Genomic DNA, 19,231 nt, shown 5'->3' on the forward strand with positions numbered 1-19,231 from the left:
CCCACGCAGTTGAGATACTGCCCCTGCTTGCCGGGTTTCCGGAGCCGGAACCGGGTTCAGGGCGCAGAGGAGGAAGAGGGAAAGCACAAACGAGTGGGCTGCGGCGGTTGAAGATTTGAAAACGCGTCACGCGGCCGCGGCGCCGATACGCGCGCCCCGCCCCCTCTCACGCCGCGCGCCGCGCCGCGCCCCGCCTGGCGCTCGCCCCCACGTGCCTGCATTCTCGCGCTGCACGCCCCGCCTCCATGCCCCGCCTCCTCAAGCCTCGCGCTCCGCCCCACGAGCCCTGTCTCCGCCCCCGCCCCGCCCTGCGGTGATGCCCTCTGCCTCAAGTTCCCGCTCTTCCACCCGTTATTTGGCGTCCCCGCGCTCTCCAAAAGAGTCCTTACCGCCTCGGTGTAGACCAGAGGTAGCGAATGCAGTTAGCGCCAGAGGCCATCCGAACCCTCCACCAGTGTCTTTCCCACCGTCTTGGTGTGCAGGGATCGCCTGTGGTCCAGCTGCCTTCTCCACCAGGTACGCTAGTTTCTGATGCGTCAGCTGTCCAGTAGTCAGGAGGCTTGGCGGCTGCGCTGAGCCCGGACTCGGTTTCGGGCCGGACCGGGAGGCGGCGACAACCACTGCTTAGCGCTCCCAGAGTCGCAGAGTGTGGTTTTCCCGCGATCGCCGCGGACCCTGCGGGCTGAAGACAGGCCGCAGAGGGACCTGCTGTGGTGAGAGAGGCGGCGGGCTCGGGGGTAGAGGGGTGCGTAGGAAGGAGGTCGGGCCAGGAGACCCCGCCCGGAGCGCCCCTTTTGTACTTGACTGTGTGTGCTTCTCTGTTGACCTCGGTTTTACACAGACCTGTTTTATTGTGTGGAAGTTTATTCAACAGTCATAGAAAGAGTGGGATTTGAAACTCAAGTCTTCAGGTTTTGGGTCTGGACCGACCACTCACCAGCCTGTAAAACTTTAGTTAAATTACCTAATCACTTTGAGCCTCCGTTTTTCCATCGATAAAATGGGGATAATAATGGAATTATAGCATGGATTAAATTAATATGGCTTGTAAAGTATATTACTTTTGTTTTGTAAACGGGAAAAAGCTTCACAAAATAATTATTTGGGGTATGTTTCTGCGTGAAAACTCAAGGAAGAAGAGGATTTAATTTTGTATTACTTGGCACTTCTTAACTCCTGGCCATATTAGGCATTCATTGTTTAATGGTTGATTTTTTACCTAGTAGTTAAGGGAAGTTAGTGCCAATAACACCTTTTCAAAAATAGGTATCTGAAAGCAAAGACAAGGGTAGATTGTGATACCTTTTGCCCAATGGAGAACACAAAGAGGTGGTTCAGGTTTGATTAGAGAAATAAGAATTTTGTTGTGGATGGCTTTAAGTTGAAGGTCCTGGGGAGACAGCCATGGAACTATCTTTATTAGACAGTTGGTAATATTTGTCTATAACTCAGAAGGGATGAGGGGAGGCAGCAAAGAGAGGGAAGATTGATTGAATTGAGAGACAGCACACAGACCAATCATTGATCCTCAGTCATGGGGTGATGCAGAGATTATCAGATCTTGAGAGGCAGGAGGAGGTGTAGTCTGAGCAAACATACTCATGTGAAAATTTCTATTGGGGAAAAACAACCTATTTTCAAAATGTAAACTACAAAAGGAGCACAAGATTTTTATATTTATAAAACGTGTTGAAAGTCTGAGAAGCATGAATGTAGAGTGTAGTTACAGTCCTGGGAGGATGCAATTGCCTAGGAGAGCATGTAAAGTAAGAGAAATAGTGATGAGCAGCGGGTGAGTAAGGGGTGAAAGAGAAGGAGAAAAGGCCACAGAGTTAGGAAAACAACTGGGAACAAAACTTACTGTCAAAAAGTGACAGAATTGCAAACACTGGGGTCATACAGGCTTCATTAACTGTATGGCTTTGGGTGATTTTGAGCCTCAGTTTTAATCTATGAAAAGGGGTAATAAATGCTTCTCAGAATTGTGAGGATTACATGGAACATTTTTGAAAGCTTTATTAGTACAGTGTCTAGCAGAGTGAGAGCTCAGTGAGTGCTGTAATTGTGGTAAACCCTGCACCAGCTCCTCTAGCCTCAAGAATTCAAAAAGGCTAAGATTTGAAGTATAGGCCTTGATTCTGGTGTTTAAGATGTCGTTGGTTTCCTTAGTGAGAATTTCAATATATGGCTTGAGGTAAGTGCTGTACTAGGTAACAATGGGCTTGAAGTGGAAACAGATTGGGTGTACTCTTGCAAAAAAATCTCAGTGTAGGGAATTACAGTGATAGGAAGAGAAGATTGGCTCCTTGGAAGGTTTAGAGAATATGCAGAAGATTTAAACATGTTTGTATTGAAGAAAATAAAAAACTGGAAGCCCATTTTATGTTCAAGTGAAAGATTAATTACCTCCTTTATTCCCTAGAATGAGGAAGGGCAGTAACGTAGTTGTAACCACTGCTTTTAGACACACCCTTGCCTGCATTGTAGGTGATAATGCCAAGCTAAGAAAAGCAGAAAGTCTCTTTTAATGGATAGTGTTAGTATCTACCTAGGTAATATGTAACTCAGGGTTAATTTTTAAAATGTTATTATTGGAACTCAACCCTTTTAGTAGCCACCGGAAGAAGGACTTGGTCCTATGTCCATGGTCTGTAAGTATAGAAACCTCCTTAGGTATTATGTCAGTAATTAGGGCTATTGGTTAAGAGAATAAGATTTATATTAAAGTATACATTGAGGTGTGCTTCAAGTAAAAAAGACTACGTTCAAGAATATTTGTGGTGAGAGGTTTGGCTAACGAGTTTTATTAAACAAAGTAGGAAAACACTGAGTAGAAGAATCTAATTAAATGAACATTTAGCTGTGAATAAGAAGAAATGAATTCATTCAATAGTGGCTCTATTTCTAAATAGTGTAATGACCTTGGGCAAGTATTAACCTTTCTATGCTACAGTTGTCTCATTTGTAAATGAAGACAATATCTGCTCAGCCTACCCAGCAACTTTTTGTGATTATTAAATGAGGATTGATTGGCTGTTTTCAGTCTACCTCAGACATATCTACATTTTTTTATTCTAGAGTCTAGACAAGTGAATTTATTCATTCTTCTGTAATATTATCATTTTCTTTTCTTTTGCTTGACTCTTCACCTGGCTGGCAATTGTTCATCTTTCATATTCAGAGCAAGCCTAGTATAGATGCAGCCTTTATCTCCTGCTCATTTGTGGCCTTCAGTAATTTCTGTTTGATTAATTTGCTAACTGTTGATATACTATCTTCTGAAATGTATTCTGTTCTATTTTCATTACCCTGGTGAATTGGAGGGCCTAAGTTTTTCAGAGGTTAAGTTCTTCGTTTTGCAGGCTAAGCATATTAAAGTCCGTGTCTCCGGTGAGCATGGCTGCGAAACCAGGGAAAATTCAGCCTGTCAAGTGCTTGAACACTACCTACATGAAGGGTCTAAAAGGAGAATAAGCAAGACAGGAGGATTCAAAATTTGAGAGTGGATCCCCCTGAGGCAGCATAATTCGGAGGCTGCTATGGCACCTGTAGAGGCTGTTAAGGATAATGAACTGGTTCAAAGGTTACATATTATATTCTGCACCAGATTGTAAATTCCTTTAGGGTAATACAGAATACATACTGATGTTTGGCCATGACTGTAAAACAATCTACTCACCTGTCCCACTTCCTTCTATTCTTCTGTGTTGATTGAGTACCTACATTGTGTTACTCCAGTGAGACTGGTTTTTTTCTAAGACCCTGAAGAAGTCTCATCCTCTAAATTAAAAAAAATTTAATCCTCTTAATCATCTGTATACAATAAAGTGCATTTTAAGAATACAGAGTGATGAGTTATAACAAATGTGTGTGTGTGTGTGTGTGTATCTCCATGTAATTACACTCCATAGAACAGTTTGTATTCTCTCAGCAGGCTGTTTCATTCCTTGTTGCAATCTCCTGTTTCCCACCAGAGATAACCCCTCTTCTGCTATCATAAGTAGTTTTGTCTGTATTTCAACGTCATAAAAATGGTTTTGGGTCTGAATTATTTTGCATAACATACATTTTTATGCTTCATCCACATTGCTACATGTATTATTAATTTGTTCCATTTTATTGTTGAGTGGTAGTCCATTGTGTGACTATACCACAATTTATCCATTTACTTGGTGACGGATATTTGGGTTGTTTCTAGTTTGGGGCTGTTATGAATAATGCTGTTGTGAACATTGGTATTCAGGTCCTTTGTAGACATATGTTTTTAATTTTCTTGGAATTCCTGGATCTTATGGTTACTGAATATGGTTTAACATTATGAGAAGCTACTGAAGCTTTTAACCCTTCTCTCCAGCAATATGAGAGTCCCAGTGGTTACACATCCTGGTCATTCACTAGGCGTGAACTCGTGTCTTGTGTAGGTTTTTTTGTTTGTTTTTTTAAATTTTACAACACCACACCTTTATTTTTACAATATATTCCTAAATTTTTCTTTAATGGGGTTATACCATGAAGTGATTGTTTTAATTTTATTATAAACCATACATATCAAGTATAAATGTTGTCTGTTTAAATGGCATTCTATAAGGCTTAATACCATGGGATTTGGGGGAAATTTAATTTAAGAAGACAAACTTCTTGCTCAGCTCCTGGTATATAGATTAAATAAAGCTTCTCTTATTACATTAACTGTTGTATTACTCATCATTCTATTGCTGTAAAATGCTTATTCTCCTGTTCATTAAAATTCATGAGAATTCTTTCATGATCCACTTAATGTAGATTCTTTTAATCTTTGAAATTTCTTTCTTTACTAGAGTTCTGTTTTGCCCCATTTAGCAGAGTCATTACATATATTTTGATCCTGATTTTTTATCATCCAGGGGTATTACATTTGTGACATGCTTATTGAAGATTTGATTCTAATTAAAATGGTGAGGTAGAACCAAAATTTGTTTATAGTTCCTATTGAATTTTATGGAAATAGCATGTGCTTTGTTTAAAAAAATAGTTTTTAGTAGCTAATAGCAAGATATTTATCTTTTCTGTTGTCTGTAGGAACAGTCATTGTTGATAGAATGACCAAAGCAAGACCTTTAGTCTAGATGCTTAAATTTGACACTATCACTGGAGTGGGTCAGCATTTGTCTCAAATAAATCTAATTAGTTTATTAATTTCCATTACTTTTTTTTATAATTTCCATTTCTCTCATTGCCATTTTTCTCCGGATCCTAAATTAGTCTTGATGTAGTCAACCCCTGGTTTCTCTCTTCAGATGAGAAATGTAGATTGTTACATAGAATCTCTTTTAGTCACTAGCTCTTCTCTTTTTTCATCATGGACACCAACACAGACTACTCTCCAACAACAAATACATTTTGAAATAACGCGTAGTTTTTTTAAAAAACTTGAGGTGAAATTTATGTAACATAAAATTCACCATTTTTACCATTTTGAAGTATACAATTCAGTGACTTTCAGTATATTCACAATGTTGTACAACCATCACCACTCTCTGATTCTAGAACATCTTAACTCCTCAAAGTTAAGAAACCTAATACCCATTAAGCAGTCATTCCTTTTTCTTCAACTCCTGGCAACCACTAATCTGTTTTCTGTCTCTGTAGATTAACCAATTATGAGCACTTCATATAAATGGAATTATAAAATATGTTTTCTTGTGCCTGCCTTCTTTGATTTAATGTAATGTTTTCAAGGTTAATCCATGTTGTAGAATGTATCAGTACTTCATTCTCTTTTTTATGACTGAATAATATACTCTTGTAGAAGCACACCACATTTTCCTTATTAATTCATCAGTTGAATATTTGGGTTGTTTCCACTTTTTGCTGTTCTGAATAATGCTCTGAACATTTGTGTACAAGTTTTTATTTAGATGGTATGTTTTCAGTTGTGGGGGTGGTATATACCAAAGAGTGGAATTGCTGGGTCATATAATAACGTGTTTAATGTTTTGAGAAACTGGCAAACTGTTTTTCACAGTGGCTGCATTATTTTTTCATTCCCACCAGCAGCGTAAAAGGCATTCCATTTCTCTACATCCTCATTAATGTTTTTTATTCTTATTTATTTATTTTTTTTAATCATTGCCTTCCTACTGGGTGTGAAGTGGTATCTCATTGTGGTTTTGATTTGCATTTCCTTAATTAGTGATGTTGAACATCTTTTCATGTGTTTATTGGTCATTAGTATATCCTCTTTGAATAAATGTCTATTCAGGTCCTTTGCCCATTTTTTATTAGGCTTTTGTCTTTTTGTTTTTGAGTTGTGAGTGTTCCTTAAATATTTTGTATACTAGACTCTTATTAGATATGTGACTTGTAAAATTTTTCTCTAATTCTATCACATGTCTTTTCGCTTTTTTGATTGTATTTTTTTGGTACACAGAAGTTTTTAACTTGATAAAATCCAATTTTTGTAGTTTTGTTTCTTTAACTTTTGGCATCATATTCAGGAATCCATTGCCAAATCTAAGGTTATTTAGTTTCACTCCATCTTCTGAGAGTTTTATAGTTTTATCATTTATATTTAAGTCTTTGACCCATTTTAGTTAATACTAAACTATCCTATTTGACCTATTTGGGTTAATAGAAGTTTATGTATGAGCTAACAGTTCAGCTTCATTATTTTGCATGTGGATATCCATTTGTCCCAAGGCCATTTGTTGAAAAGACTGTTCTTTCCTCATGGAATGGTCTTTGCAACCTTGTTGAAAATCAATTGACCATCAGTGTAAGGGGTTGTTTCAAAACTATCGATTTTATTCCATGATGTATATGTTTATTCTTATCCCAGTACAACACTTGTTTTAATAACTGTAGTCTTTTAGTAAACTTTGAAATTGGGAAGTCTGAGTCTTCCAAATTTGTTCTTTTTTTAAAGACTGTTGTGGCTGTTTGGGATCTCTTAAAACTTTATATGAATTTTAGGATCAACTTGGCCATTTTGGCAAAAAAGCAGTTAGAATTTTTATAGTGGTTGCATTGCATTTGTAGGGTATTGCCATCTTAACAATATTATGTGGTCCTATCCATGAAGTCTTATATATCTCCTTGATTAAATTTAAAGTTGTTTTTTTTTTTTTTGATGGAGTTTCTTAAAATTTCATTCTCAGATTTTTCACTGCTATATAGAAATACAACTGGTTATTGTATGGTCATCTCATGTCTTACAACTTTGCTGAATTTATTATCTTTGGCAGGGTTTTTTTTTCCCCTAGACTCTTTAGAATTTTCTAGATACAAAATGATGCCATCTTTGAATAGAAGTAGTTCTTACTCTTCTTCCTTTCACATCTGGATACCTTTGTTTTTATTGCCTAATTACCTTACATACAACTTCCCAGATGATGTTGAATGGAAGTGGCAAGAAAGCACACATCTTGTCTTTTGCATGACCTTACGGGGAAAGTCTTCAGGCTTTTCCCACTAAATATGATGTTATTTGTGGGATTTTCATAGATGTCCTTTATCAGCTTGATGAAATTCTCTTCTTTTCATCTTTATTGAGTATTTGTATCATGAAATGTTGGATTTTATAAAATATTTTTCTGCATGAATTGAGTTAATCATGTGTGTTCTTTACTTCACTTAATTAATCAATTTCATTGATTGATTTTCATATGTTGAACCACCTTTGCATTCCTGGGATAAATCCCACTTGGTCATTATGTAAATTGTTTTGATATATGGCTGGATTTGGTTTACTAGTATTTTGTTGAGAATTTTAGCATCCATGTACCTACAGGATATTAGTTGGTAGTTTTCTTATGGTGTCTTTTTCTGGCTTTGGTATCAGTAATATTGGCTTCACAAAATGAGTTAGGAAATGTTCCATCTTCTGTGTATTAGAAGAGTTTGAGAAGAATTGGTGTTAATTCTTTTTTAAATGTTTAATAGAATTCAGCAGTGAAGCCATCTAGTCCTGGATTTTCTTTGTTGGGAAATTTTTGATTACTAGTTAAATCTCCTGCTAGAAATCTAGTTTGATTTTCCATTTCTTCTTAAGACAGTTCTGATTTCACAAACTTCACAGAAGTTTGTATCCTTCTGTGAACTTGTCAGTTTCATCCAGGTCACATGATTTATTGACAGATACTTGTTCAAAATATTCTCCTACAGCAATTTTTATTTCTGTAATACTGATAGTATAGTATCTACTTTAATGCCTGATTTTGGTCATTTCAATCTTCTCTTTTATCTTTGTCAATCTAGCTAAATGTTTGTTAATTTTGTTGATACTTTTAAAGAAACAAGTTTCAGTTTTATTGATTCTCTATAGTTTTTCTACTCTCTGTTATATTTATTTACATTCTAATTTGTATTATTTCTTTTCTGTGCTTACTTTGGGTTTATTTGCTATTCTTTTATTAGGTTCCGTAAGGAAGAAGTTTATATTATTTATCTGAGATCTTATTTTTCAGTAGGCCTTTAACAGCTATAAATTTTTCTCTTAACACTACTTTTAATTGCAAATTTTAAGTTTTGATATGTTGTATTTTCATTTTCATTCATCCCAAGGTATTTTGTAATTTCCCTTGTAATTCTTTGATCTGTTGGTTATTTAAGAGTATGCGATTTTCCACATATTTGTGAGTTTTCCAAATTTCCTTTTGTTACTGATTTCTAATTTTATTCTACTGTGATCAAAGACTACCCTTTGTATTATTTTAGTCCTTTTAAATTTATTGGAACTTGTTTTGTGCCCTAACATATGATTTATCCAAGAGAATGTTCTACTGAGAAATGTGCATATTCTATTGTTGTTTGGTGGAGTATTCTGTGGGTCTGTGAGGTCTAGTTGGCTTATAGTGTTTTTGAAGTCCTCAAATTCCTGCTTAGCTTTTGTCCAGTTTTCTTTATTATTGAACGTGAAATATTGAAGTTTCAAATTATTGTTGAACTATCCATATCTCTCTTCTGTAAGTTTTTGCTTCGTATAATTCAGGGCTTTGTTGTTAAGTGTATATATGTTTATAAATGTTATATCTTGATAGATTGACCCTTTTGTCATCATATAAACATTCTTCTTTGTTACAACAATTTCTGTATCAAAGTCTATTTTGTCTGATACTAGTATTGGCACTTTAGCTCTCTCATTGGTTACTGTTTTCATAGGCTATCTTTTCCACTTTCAGTTTTAATCTTTCTGTGTCTTTGGTACTAAAATGAGTCTCCCATAGTTAGATCACTTTTTAAATTTATTCTTCTAGTTTCTGTCTCTTAATTGGAATTTAATCCATTTATATTTAATGAAATTATTCATAAGGCTTTGTCAATTATTTTTTGTATAAGTCATATACTTTTGTTCCTCAATTCCTTCATTACCTCCTTCTTTTGTGTTAGACACATGTTTTGGGAAACATCTTGGCAATTTCTTAAAAAGTTAAACATGCATTTGCCATTTGATCTGGTCATTTTATTCCTACTTATTTACTCAAGACTTAAACATGGGTGGATAGTCATAGCTCCTATATGGCTCCATTCATGTGAAGTTCTCAAAAATGCAAACTCATCTGTAGTGACACCAGATCAGTAGTTGCTTCATAGCAGGGAGGGGCGCTAAGAAGTAATTACAGAGGAGTGGGAGGAAACTTATGGGTATGCCAATTATGTTCATTTTGTGATTGGTTATGGTTTCACAGGTGGTCAGTACTTATAAGTTGTAAACTGTAAGTATATGCAGTTATTGTGTGTCAGTTACCCCTCAATAAAATTGTAAAAAAAAAGTGAAGAAAATAAAGGTAATGCTTGTGTGTATATACGTACATACATCCAATGGAACATTATTCAACCATAAGAGAACAAAGGAAATCCTACCATTCATGACAACATGGATGGACCTTGTGGGCACTATGCTAAATGTAATAAGCCAGACAGAGAAAGACAAGTGCTGCAGGCTACATGTTATTATTTGTATGTTGAATCTTAAAAAAAAAAAAAAAAGTGAAACTCCCAGAAACAGTGGGAAAGTGGTTGCCAGGGGCTGGTGGAATGGGGGAAATAAGAAGAGGATGGTAAAATGGCACAAACTCGCAGCTGTAACAAGAACAAGGCCTGAGGGTCTAATGTAAAATATGCTAACTATAATTAGTAACACTGTGCTGTATAATTGAAATTTGCTAAGAGAGTAAACTTAAATGTTCTCACCTAAATAATTAAATAAATAAATAACAAATAAATGGAGGTGATGGGTGTCTTAATTACTAGATGGGAGGAATCTTTTCACAGCATATATGTACATCAAATTACCATGATGTATGCTTTAAATATTTTACAAATTTGTATGTCATTTTTACCTCACTAAAGCTGAGACATAAAAAGACAGAAGTCTTTCTGGTATATTAAGATAAGAAATAAAATTCTTTAATATGATAAAGAGTCTCTGTTTAAAAAAAAAGATGCTGCAACTAGCTAGCGCCCCGGAAGCTGCCCCTTCTTGGGCATCATAATAGGCAGAAAGAAGACATCTGCTAGAGGGTTGTTTAGGTAGTCAAGCCACATACTCCATTAATAAGGTTCCCTAACAGAAGAGACCATCCTAAATCCAATGTATCAGAAGTTTTGAGATCAGCAGAACTACCATCTAACTCTTCTTCAATTTCACAGCATTCTAAAGGAAGTAGATCGCCAGATTGGCTGATGCATCAGCATCCACCAGACACTGCAGAAATAATAAAAACGTTACGTCAGAAATATAGAAGGAAACCTATGTCTCAAGAAGAAATCAAATTTGTTCAACGTGGAGGTCCGGAATAATCACTGACACTGGCTGCTCTTTGTCATCAGACAAAAAAATAGTCTTAACAGTAAAGGACCTCCAAAATGACAAATGAGAAATTATACATTAAACAACTTTAATAAATATTCTGTAAACAAAAGAAAACTATATAGAAAATTCAAAAACACAAAATCTATGGTAAACAACATCCTAAGGGGAAATCTTAGAAGAATTTTTTTTTAAATTGTGGTATGGAACAAATATACTTATTTTTGCTACTCTTTATCTAACATTGTGCTGGAAATCCTAGCCTGTGCAATAAGAAAATTAAATTGGTAGCATGCTGTTTGGGAATGGCAGATCCCAAATACTTGCAGACAGAATAAACTTTTATATAAAATAACTCAAGAGTCTGTTATTCAATGATTAGAAATGAGGAGATTCTTTTTGCAATGTTGGCTGGGTATAAGATTAGCATACAAAATCAATTGTTTATGCCAGAAGTAGAAAGGCTATAAAAGGAAGATACTGTTTATATTAGTTTTAGCAATTATTGAGTGTCTAGAGTTAGACCTGTTACAAATATCTCTATAGCAAAATCTCTATAGGACAAATTTTGAAACTTTTCAGAACATCAGTAAGGAATACATGAATAAATTCAGGGAAAGACTCTTTGTGGATATTAATTCTCTCCAAATTTATCCATAGATTCAATTTAATTCCATTCAAAATTTCAAAGATATTTTTAAAGGAACTTGAGTTTTTAAACTTACATGAGTAACAGGGAGGGTAGACTTCCTCTATCAAATATAAGGACTTATTATAACTTAATAATAGTACAGTGTGGTATAGTTTAAAAATAGGTAAGTTGATCAATAGAACGGAATAGAGAGACTAGAAACAGTTTTTTTCCCTTACATTCTAAATAATTGCTAGAAATGTATCAATTTTTTTGGCTTTAATTTCAGGTGAACATATTCAGGTTGCCAACTTTGCTGGGATGAGTGTCAAAATAAAGCATTGTAGGCTTTTTTACTCTTCTGGAAGAAATATACCTATATTCTAGGATATGTATATTATCTTTCCACTTAAAAGAACTGTGTTTATATAAATGAATGTTACAAGTATGCACTTAAACTTGAGGATTTTACATAAATTTCAGGAATTAAAAATATTTATTGTGTACATTTTCCCAGAAAAATACTGGACAGTGAAATACTTATGACATACTTATTACCTAGATTTAAGAGATTGTTAACAGTTTGGTATATTTATTTTTTCTGAAGTATTGTAAACTACAGCATTTTCATTACACTTAGTGCTTAATACCTCAGTATGGATCTCTTTAAAAAGACACCTTTTAGGTAACTATAATACCATTATTTTACCAAACAAAATCAATAATAATTTTTAATATTATTGAATATCTAGCCCATGTTCAGATTTCTTTAGTTACCATCAAACTGGCTTTTTAAAGTTTGCTTTTTTAACCAGGCTACATTTGGTTGTTGACTCTTATGAGATTCCTTGATTCTAGAAAAGTTCTTCCCTGCCACCTTTTTTCTCACCTTACTTTCATTTGCTGAAGAAACTATAGTCCTCTAGACTAGAATATTATACCTTCTCCTATTTTACGACATCCTTTACCATGTTACTTTAGTCTCTAATTTTCTGTAAAATGGACATTAGAGCTAAAGGATTACTTAGATTCAGATCAAATTATTTTCCCCAAAATATGTCATAGATATTGCTGGATACTTAATTTTACATCACAAAGTCTATTTATTTGACTCAATAATCTAAGATTAATCAGTGTGTTCAGGTTATAGAATTGTTTGTTTTTAAAGTGTAATGTATTTACTGGGATAATTGGAAGTTTTTGTGAAAATATGCTAGCATTTGTGGAGTGTTCTTATATTCCTCAAAGCACTAACTAAAAGCATTCAATAAATGTTAATTTGTGTTTTAAAATTTTCTATGTGCTCCTTTCCATTAGGCTTGTTATCCTTTTGCTATGTGGAAAGATAAAACATTTTTTTTTCCACTGCAGATTTTCAGCTACTGATGTCACAAACAAAATATTGGTGCATAGAGTTGAGGAAAAGACTTAAACCAGGTAGGTACCACAGCAGTCTTAAGAAAGAAGAACAAAGTTGGAGGAATCATGCTACCTGGTATCAAAATATATACTGCAAGGCTCTATATAGTAATCAAAATAGCGTGATACTTGCATTAAAAAAAGACATATAGATTAGTGGAAAAGAATAGAGAGCCCAGAAATAAATTCACCTTTGCAGTCAGTTAATATCAGCAAAGGAGGCAAGAACATACCATGGGGTAAAGATGGTCTATTCGATAAATGGCTCTGGGAAAATTGGAGAGATACATGGGGGAAAAAAAAAGTAGATCACTTTCTTACACCATACACAAGAATAAACTCAAAATGGATTAAAGATTTAAATATTAAGACTTGAAACCATATACATCTGAGAAGAAACAGTAAAATCTCAGACATTTCTTTTAGCAATATTTTTCTGATACGTCTCCTCAGGCAAGGTAAACAAACAAAAATAAACAAATGGGACTATATCAAACTAAGTTTGTACACAGCAAAGGAAATCATTAACAAAATGAAAAGAACTCACTGGACGGGACAACATATTTGCCAATACATCTGAAAAGGGGTAATATTCAAAATTTATAGAGAACTTACAAAACTCAACACAAAAAAAACCAAACAATCCAGTTAAAAAACGGTCAAATGACCTGAAAAGACCCTTCTCCAAAGAGGACATAGAGAAGACCAATAGACGTATGAAAAGATGCTCAATGTCAGTAATCATCAGAGAAGTGCAAATTAAAATGACAATGAGATATCACTCACACTGTCAGAATGGCTACCATAAGTAAATCAACAAACAAGAAGTATTGGTGAAGATGTGGAGAAAAGGGAATCCTTGTGCACTGTTGGCGAAAATGCAGATTGACGCAGCCACTGTGGAAACAGTATGAAGTTTCCTCAAAAAATTAAAAATGGAACTTCCTAATGACACAGATATTACACTTCTGGGCATTTATCCAAAGAAACCTGAAACATTAATTCAAAAGAATATATGCATCCCTATGTTCATTGCAGCGTTATTTACAACAGCCAAAATTTGGAAGCAGTCCAAGTGCCAGGAGTAAATGAGTGTATGAAAAAGCTGTGTCCATTTACACCACAGAATACTACTTGTCTGTAAAAAGGAAGTCTTACCCTTTAGACAGCATGGATGGACCTGGGAGCATTATGCTGAGTGAACTAAGCCATTCGGAGAAAGACAAACATCATATGATTTCACTTATATGTGGAGTCTAATGAACAAAATAAACAAAATAGAAACACTCATAGATACAGAAAACAGACAGCCATTAGAGAGGAGACGATTGGGGGATTGGGTGAAAAGGTGAAGGGCTCAAGCCAAAAAACAACAACAGCTCAGATACAGACAATAGTATGATGATTATCAGAGGGAAAGAGTGCCAGGGGGAGGTAGAAAAGGGTAAAGGGGGAATAAATGGTGATGGAAGGAGCCTCAACTTTAGGTGGTGAACTCACAATACAATATACAATTATGTGTTATAGAATTGAATACCTGAAACCTATACATGTAATTTTATTAACCACAGTCACCCCAATAAATTCAATAAAAAATTATTTTAAACTAGTTGGATGAATAGTAAAAGTAAAGAAACAGTAAAACTACCATTCATTTTTGTTAAGTCACTCTTGGGATAATGACAAAATTGGGATATGAGCTGGAGTATTATCAAAATTGAGTTTCTTGAGTTTGATAATTGTGCTGTGATTATGTAAGAGAATATGCTAGGGTACTTAGGATAAAAAGGCTTGATGTTTGTAACCTATTTAGAAATGGTTCAGAAAAAGATAAATGATGTATAATGTGAGAGTTTGGTGAAGTGGATTAATAGGAACTCATAGATTACCAGTAGAAGTATAAATTGGAAAGAATTTTGTGTCAAGTTTTAGTTTAGCCCAGCAATCTTACTTTTTCTTACAGTAATTGTAGGAATGCCACAAAAAGATGTATGTATAAGGATTTTTATAATGAGAATGTATGGAATGAATGAATGAATGAATGAATGAATGAAAAACTGGCAATAAATATCTAACTATAAGACTGATTAAATTAATAAAATTAAAAACTCTAAGCATTATCCAGGCAGGATGGCTCATTTAGTTGGAGCGTAGTCCAGTACACCAAAAGCTTGTGAGTTCGATCCCCAGTCAGGGCACATACCTGGGTTGCAGGTTTGATCCTCTGTTGGGAGGTATAGGGGAGGCAGCTGATCTGATCAGTGTTTCTGTACTTCTCTTTCTTGCTCCCTCTCCATCTCTCTAAAAGTCAATGAACATACCCTTTGGTGAGGATTTTAAAAAAAACTTTAAGCATTAAAAATGATAATGTAAATCTATATTGATATAATGTCTCTCTCTCTCTCTATAAATATATATATTTAAATCCTCACCTGACGATATGTTTGTTGATTTTAGAAAGAGAGGGGAAAGGAAAGAGAGAAACATGGGAGAGAAACATCTATGTGAGAAAGAAACATCAATCAGTTGCCTTCTGTACGTGCCCCAACTGGGAATTGAACCTGCAACCTACACAGGTGTCCTGACTGGGGATCAAACCCACAGCTCTTTGGTGTATGGAATGATGCTCCAACCAACTTAGCCACCTGGCCAGGACACACTGTCTGTATTTTAGGTATCAAAGTGGTCTACTAAGCAATATGAATAGTAGTAACCTACTTTTTAATTTTATTTTAATTACAGTTTACATGCAATAATAGTAACCTATTTTTTCACAAAATATGCATGTACAAAGATATACAAATGTTTATTCATGTTTAATTAATTAGATTTAATCTGCCTGTGCAGGTAACATCTGCATATTCTACATGCAGGGTAGGGCAAATGTAGGTTTACAGTTGTTCCTAGGGAAAATAGTACAATAATTAATAATACAGGAATAAAGTTGGTTTCACACATATACAACTGTAAACCTACTTTTGCCTCACCCTGAATATAATATGTACACACAACATTTGCATATTTGCATATGTGTTTGTGTGCACATGACATTTGGAATGATGACACCAATATATTGCCATTGGTTATTTCTGAATAGCAAGTTTATAAGTGATTTTTATACTTTTTTTTGCTGACTGGCTTTTTAGGAAGTATACTTTGTTTTTCTCATCAAATTTTTCTAATATGCTTCTTCTGGAGGTTATGTGTTTTGATTTTATTTTATACGTTGAGCAACTTTTGGTATGCAGTAAACACAGTGCTATATTTGCTGATAACTCTGTACCATATCATTGTATCTGAGTAGTTCTTAAGAAGCTAAATTCACAAATTCTCAGTCTTTTTGGTCATCTGCTTTCATTCTGTTACATAGCCAGAGTGTTTTCTTAATGCTCTATTAACTTTCTTGCAAGTGTGATACTACTTACACAGCTTAGCTGAGGTACATGACCTTTTTTGGCAAATCAGGGAATATGTTCTGTTCATGAAAGTTGTGTAGTGTCTTTATGTATAGAACTTAGATATTTACTTCTGATAGTTGTCATAACATGTGCTTTGATATTAATGCTGATTATATTTTGAAAATTTAATCTTTATTGTATTTTTCCCATTACCATTTAGTCCCTGTATACCTCCCTCCCCCCGCAACCACCACACTGCTGTCCGTGTCCAGGAGCCCTTTTTCCTTTTTGCTCAGTCCCTCCGCCCCCCTAACCTCCCCCCACCCCACAGCTGTCATCCTGCTCGCTCTCTTTGAGCCTCTCCCGATTTTCCTTGTTTTTATAGTTTATTTAATTTATAGCAGTCAATTTTGAGGGCATTTTCTATTAAACTTTTATTTTACATCTTGCTTTTCTTTAACAGATTTTTCTTCAATTAGTTAAAAATATGGATCCTGAAGAAGGGGGACAACCGATTATCAAAGTGACACCTATTCAACAAATGCTTGCCTCTTGCACTGGAGCTATACTGACATCACTAATCGGTAAAATAATGTTACCGATGTAGATTATGTAACTGAATGAATCAGTGAATTAATTTGAGTTTAACATCTGTGATATAATGATAATACTATCATTCACCTTTCATAAATGATAATACTCTTCCATCAACATAACATGAAAAGCACCCAGGACAGAGAATCAAGAGTCTTGAACTTTAGTCCTTGTTTTGTCATTCTCAGGGTGGATGCACTTTCAGATTGCATCTACTTCTCTCTGAGCTTCATTTTTCGTCTGTAAATTAGGGCCTTACACCAGGAGTTTTTTGTGGTTTTTATCAGTGTTAAGCTTTCCTGACTTTTATTCTTTTTAAAAAGTAGAAAGCAAGATAAAATAAAGTATCAGCATAATGAATAGTTCAGAATTTGGACAATCTATAATAGCAATAAATACAAATTGTTTAACTTTGCTATGAATTTTTAAAATTTCTCTGGACCACATTTTTCTATTTTTTTATAATCAGTTTCTTGTAAACACGGCCAAATGACATAGTTAGGTGATAGTTCAGCATTTTAATGATTTTAACTTGGCTAATTTATTTAAATAAGATGGCAGATGACTACAACTAACAGAATTACTTTAGGATGATTGTATGTCATGTCAGGTCAGAATGTTAGGGTTCTAAAGGTCTTAGAGATAACTCATATGAAGAAGAATTTTCTTTGGTACCGTTGCTTGGCATTTTTTCTATTTGGGCAAATATAGAATGCAAATTACAACCATTCTCCTTTGCTGTGCTGTTCCCAAATGGAATAACAGAACCTGGTGGTAAAGATGATTTATGACTAGCTTACTCAAATTTATGTTAACTGTAGTTTCTCTTCACTACAGGTGAATTTAATAGATTAGGAAGACTAATATTGTTTGGTTATTAGTAACTTATAATACAGAGTTATATTCCATATTTAAATAGGCTTTCAGACTACTATTTTAGTTTTAATGTTAATGAAATTATAATTGTAGAAGTATTTTAAATGACATTTTAGGACTCGTGAGAGAAGTAATTACATTGTTTTCTCTTTAATCTTCAAACAAAAGTCAAGGGAAAAAATTAGAATATTACATTCAAAACCACTTTAAGATAAATAATCTTACCATTGTATAGTCATGAGAAGTATGATTCAAAACACAGGTTGGGGCAAAAGTAGGTTTACACTTGTTCATATAGAAAATAATACGATAACTAATAAATAAGAATGAACACTGTGTTTCTTGTCCTCACAACTATAAACCTACTTTTTGCCCTGCCATGTATTTTGTATAACAAACATCTATAAACTTAACGTGTATCACTTGCTAATTGAAATTTATGTATCTTCACAGTGACACCCCTGGATGTTGTTAAAATTCGACTCCAAGCCCAAAACAACCCATTTCCCAAAGGTATGTTCTAGTTACCCTGGAAGCATTATGTTCAATTTTTAAATGTTACTGCGTTCATTTTTTTTTTAATGTTAATCTCTGGTCAGTTAAAAAAAAATTGATGCCTCTTTATCCTCATGCAGAAGCAGTTTTTCATCACTTAGTTGACTAGGCTGAAAACAAATACATATATATAACACTTTATGAACCTACTAATTAAGTCAGTCGATCATTTTATATTTGGGTATATGCCTCACAACTAAGAACAGAATATACTTGTCAGGGACCTTAGATTATAGCTTCCTCCTTAGGCTAAGAGCTGTGCCAGTCCTAGAATATCAACAGTTATCCAGCTATTGCTTGAATGCAGTGATAGGAAACTCATTATCTTATCAGGCAGCTTGGTTAATTGCTAGACAGTATAGTTTATGTGCAATCTGAGAAGAGTAATTATACATTTTATTAGATGGGCAAAAATAGGAATTCCTTCATCAATTTGTATAGTTGTATAGAGATAATGGCACTTTAAAACATGTTTAAATAGCAGAAAACTGACTGGACCGTGAGGAATTTGGGTCAGACATAAATGCCACTCTGTTGAATGCATAGTAGTGAGATGGAATGAAAAGCAGGCATATTTCAGATAAATGACAGGATAGATGGATTGTAGAAAGACTAAAAAAGTAAGGTAGCTCCCTACACATTAAAGAAAGCCTTAAAAGCAGGAGGCACTTGACTTGTATTGTGGCCTCCTTACACAATGTTGTATTGTGGAACTCACAGAATTACATATATGGTCGAACAGAGAAGACAATTTTGGCAGCAAGAGTCCAATAATGGGAAGAAGTTGGTATTAAAGAAAGTGGTAAATTAGGTGGGAGGTGAAGAATGTCTAAACTGAGCAGTATAGATCCAGAGAAAGGGACAAAGCATAGCACTATACAATGATCAGGAAGAACATACTTTTTCATAATCTATTTTTATTGAGATATAATCGACATATAATGCTATAATAGTTTTAGGTATGGAACA

At 34.7% G+C, this 19,231-nt stretch overlaps 1 protein-coding gene across 3 annotated transcripts in view; it reads left to right on the plus strand.

Moving 5' to 3' along the window:
- The first annotated feature begins 301 nt into the window (after nt 1–301).
- SLC25A40 (solute carrier family 25 member 40) overlaps nt 302–19,231 on the plus strand; it is a 45,220-nt gene continuing 26,290 nt past the window's right edge. The window contains exons 1-4 of one of the 3 annotated variants that reach the window (XM_054563966.1): nt 302–516; nt 12,792–12,857; nt 16,701–16,821; nt 18,161–18,220. In XM_054563966.1, the coding sequence (XP_054419941.1) occupies nt 16,725–16,821; nt 18,161–18,220 (157 nt within the window). In that variant the 5' untranslated portion in view covers nt 302–516; nt 12,792–12,857; nt 16,701–16,724. Of the gene's footprint in view, nt 517–649; nt 714–12,791; nt 12,858–16,700; nt 16,822–18,160; nt 18,221–19,231 lie in introns of those variants that run through there. The other 2 variants (XM_054563967.1, XM_054563968.1) reach the window with 2 other exon arrangements.

Source organism: Pteronotus mesoamericanus, unplaced genomic scaffold (genome assembly GCF_021234165.1).
Source record: "Pteronotus mesoamericanus isolate MK-2021 breed Mesoamerican mustached bat unplaced genomic scaffold, CSHL_Meso_final scaffold_85, whole genome shotgun sequence".
NCBI lineage: Eukaryota > Metazoa > Chordata > Mammalia > Chiroptera > Mormoopidae > Pteronotus > Pteronotus mesoamericanus.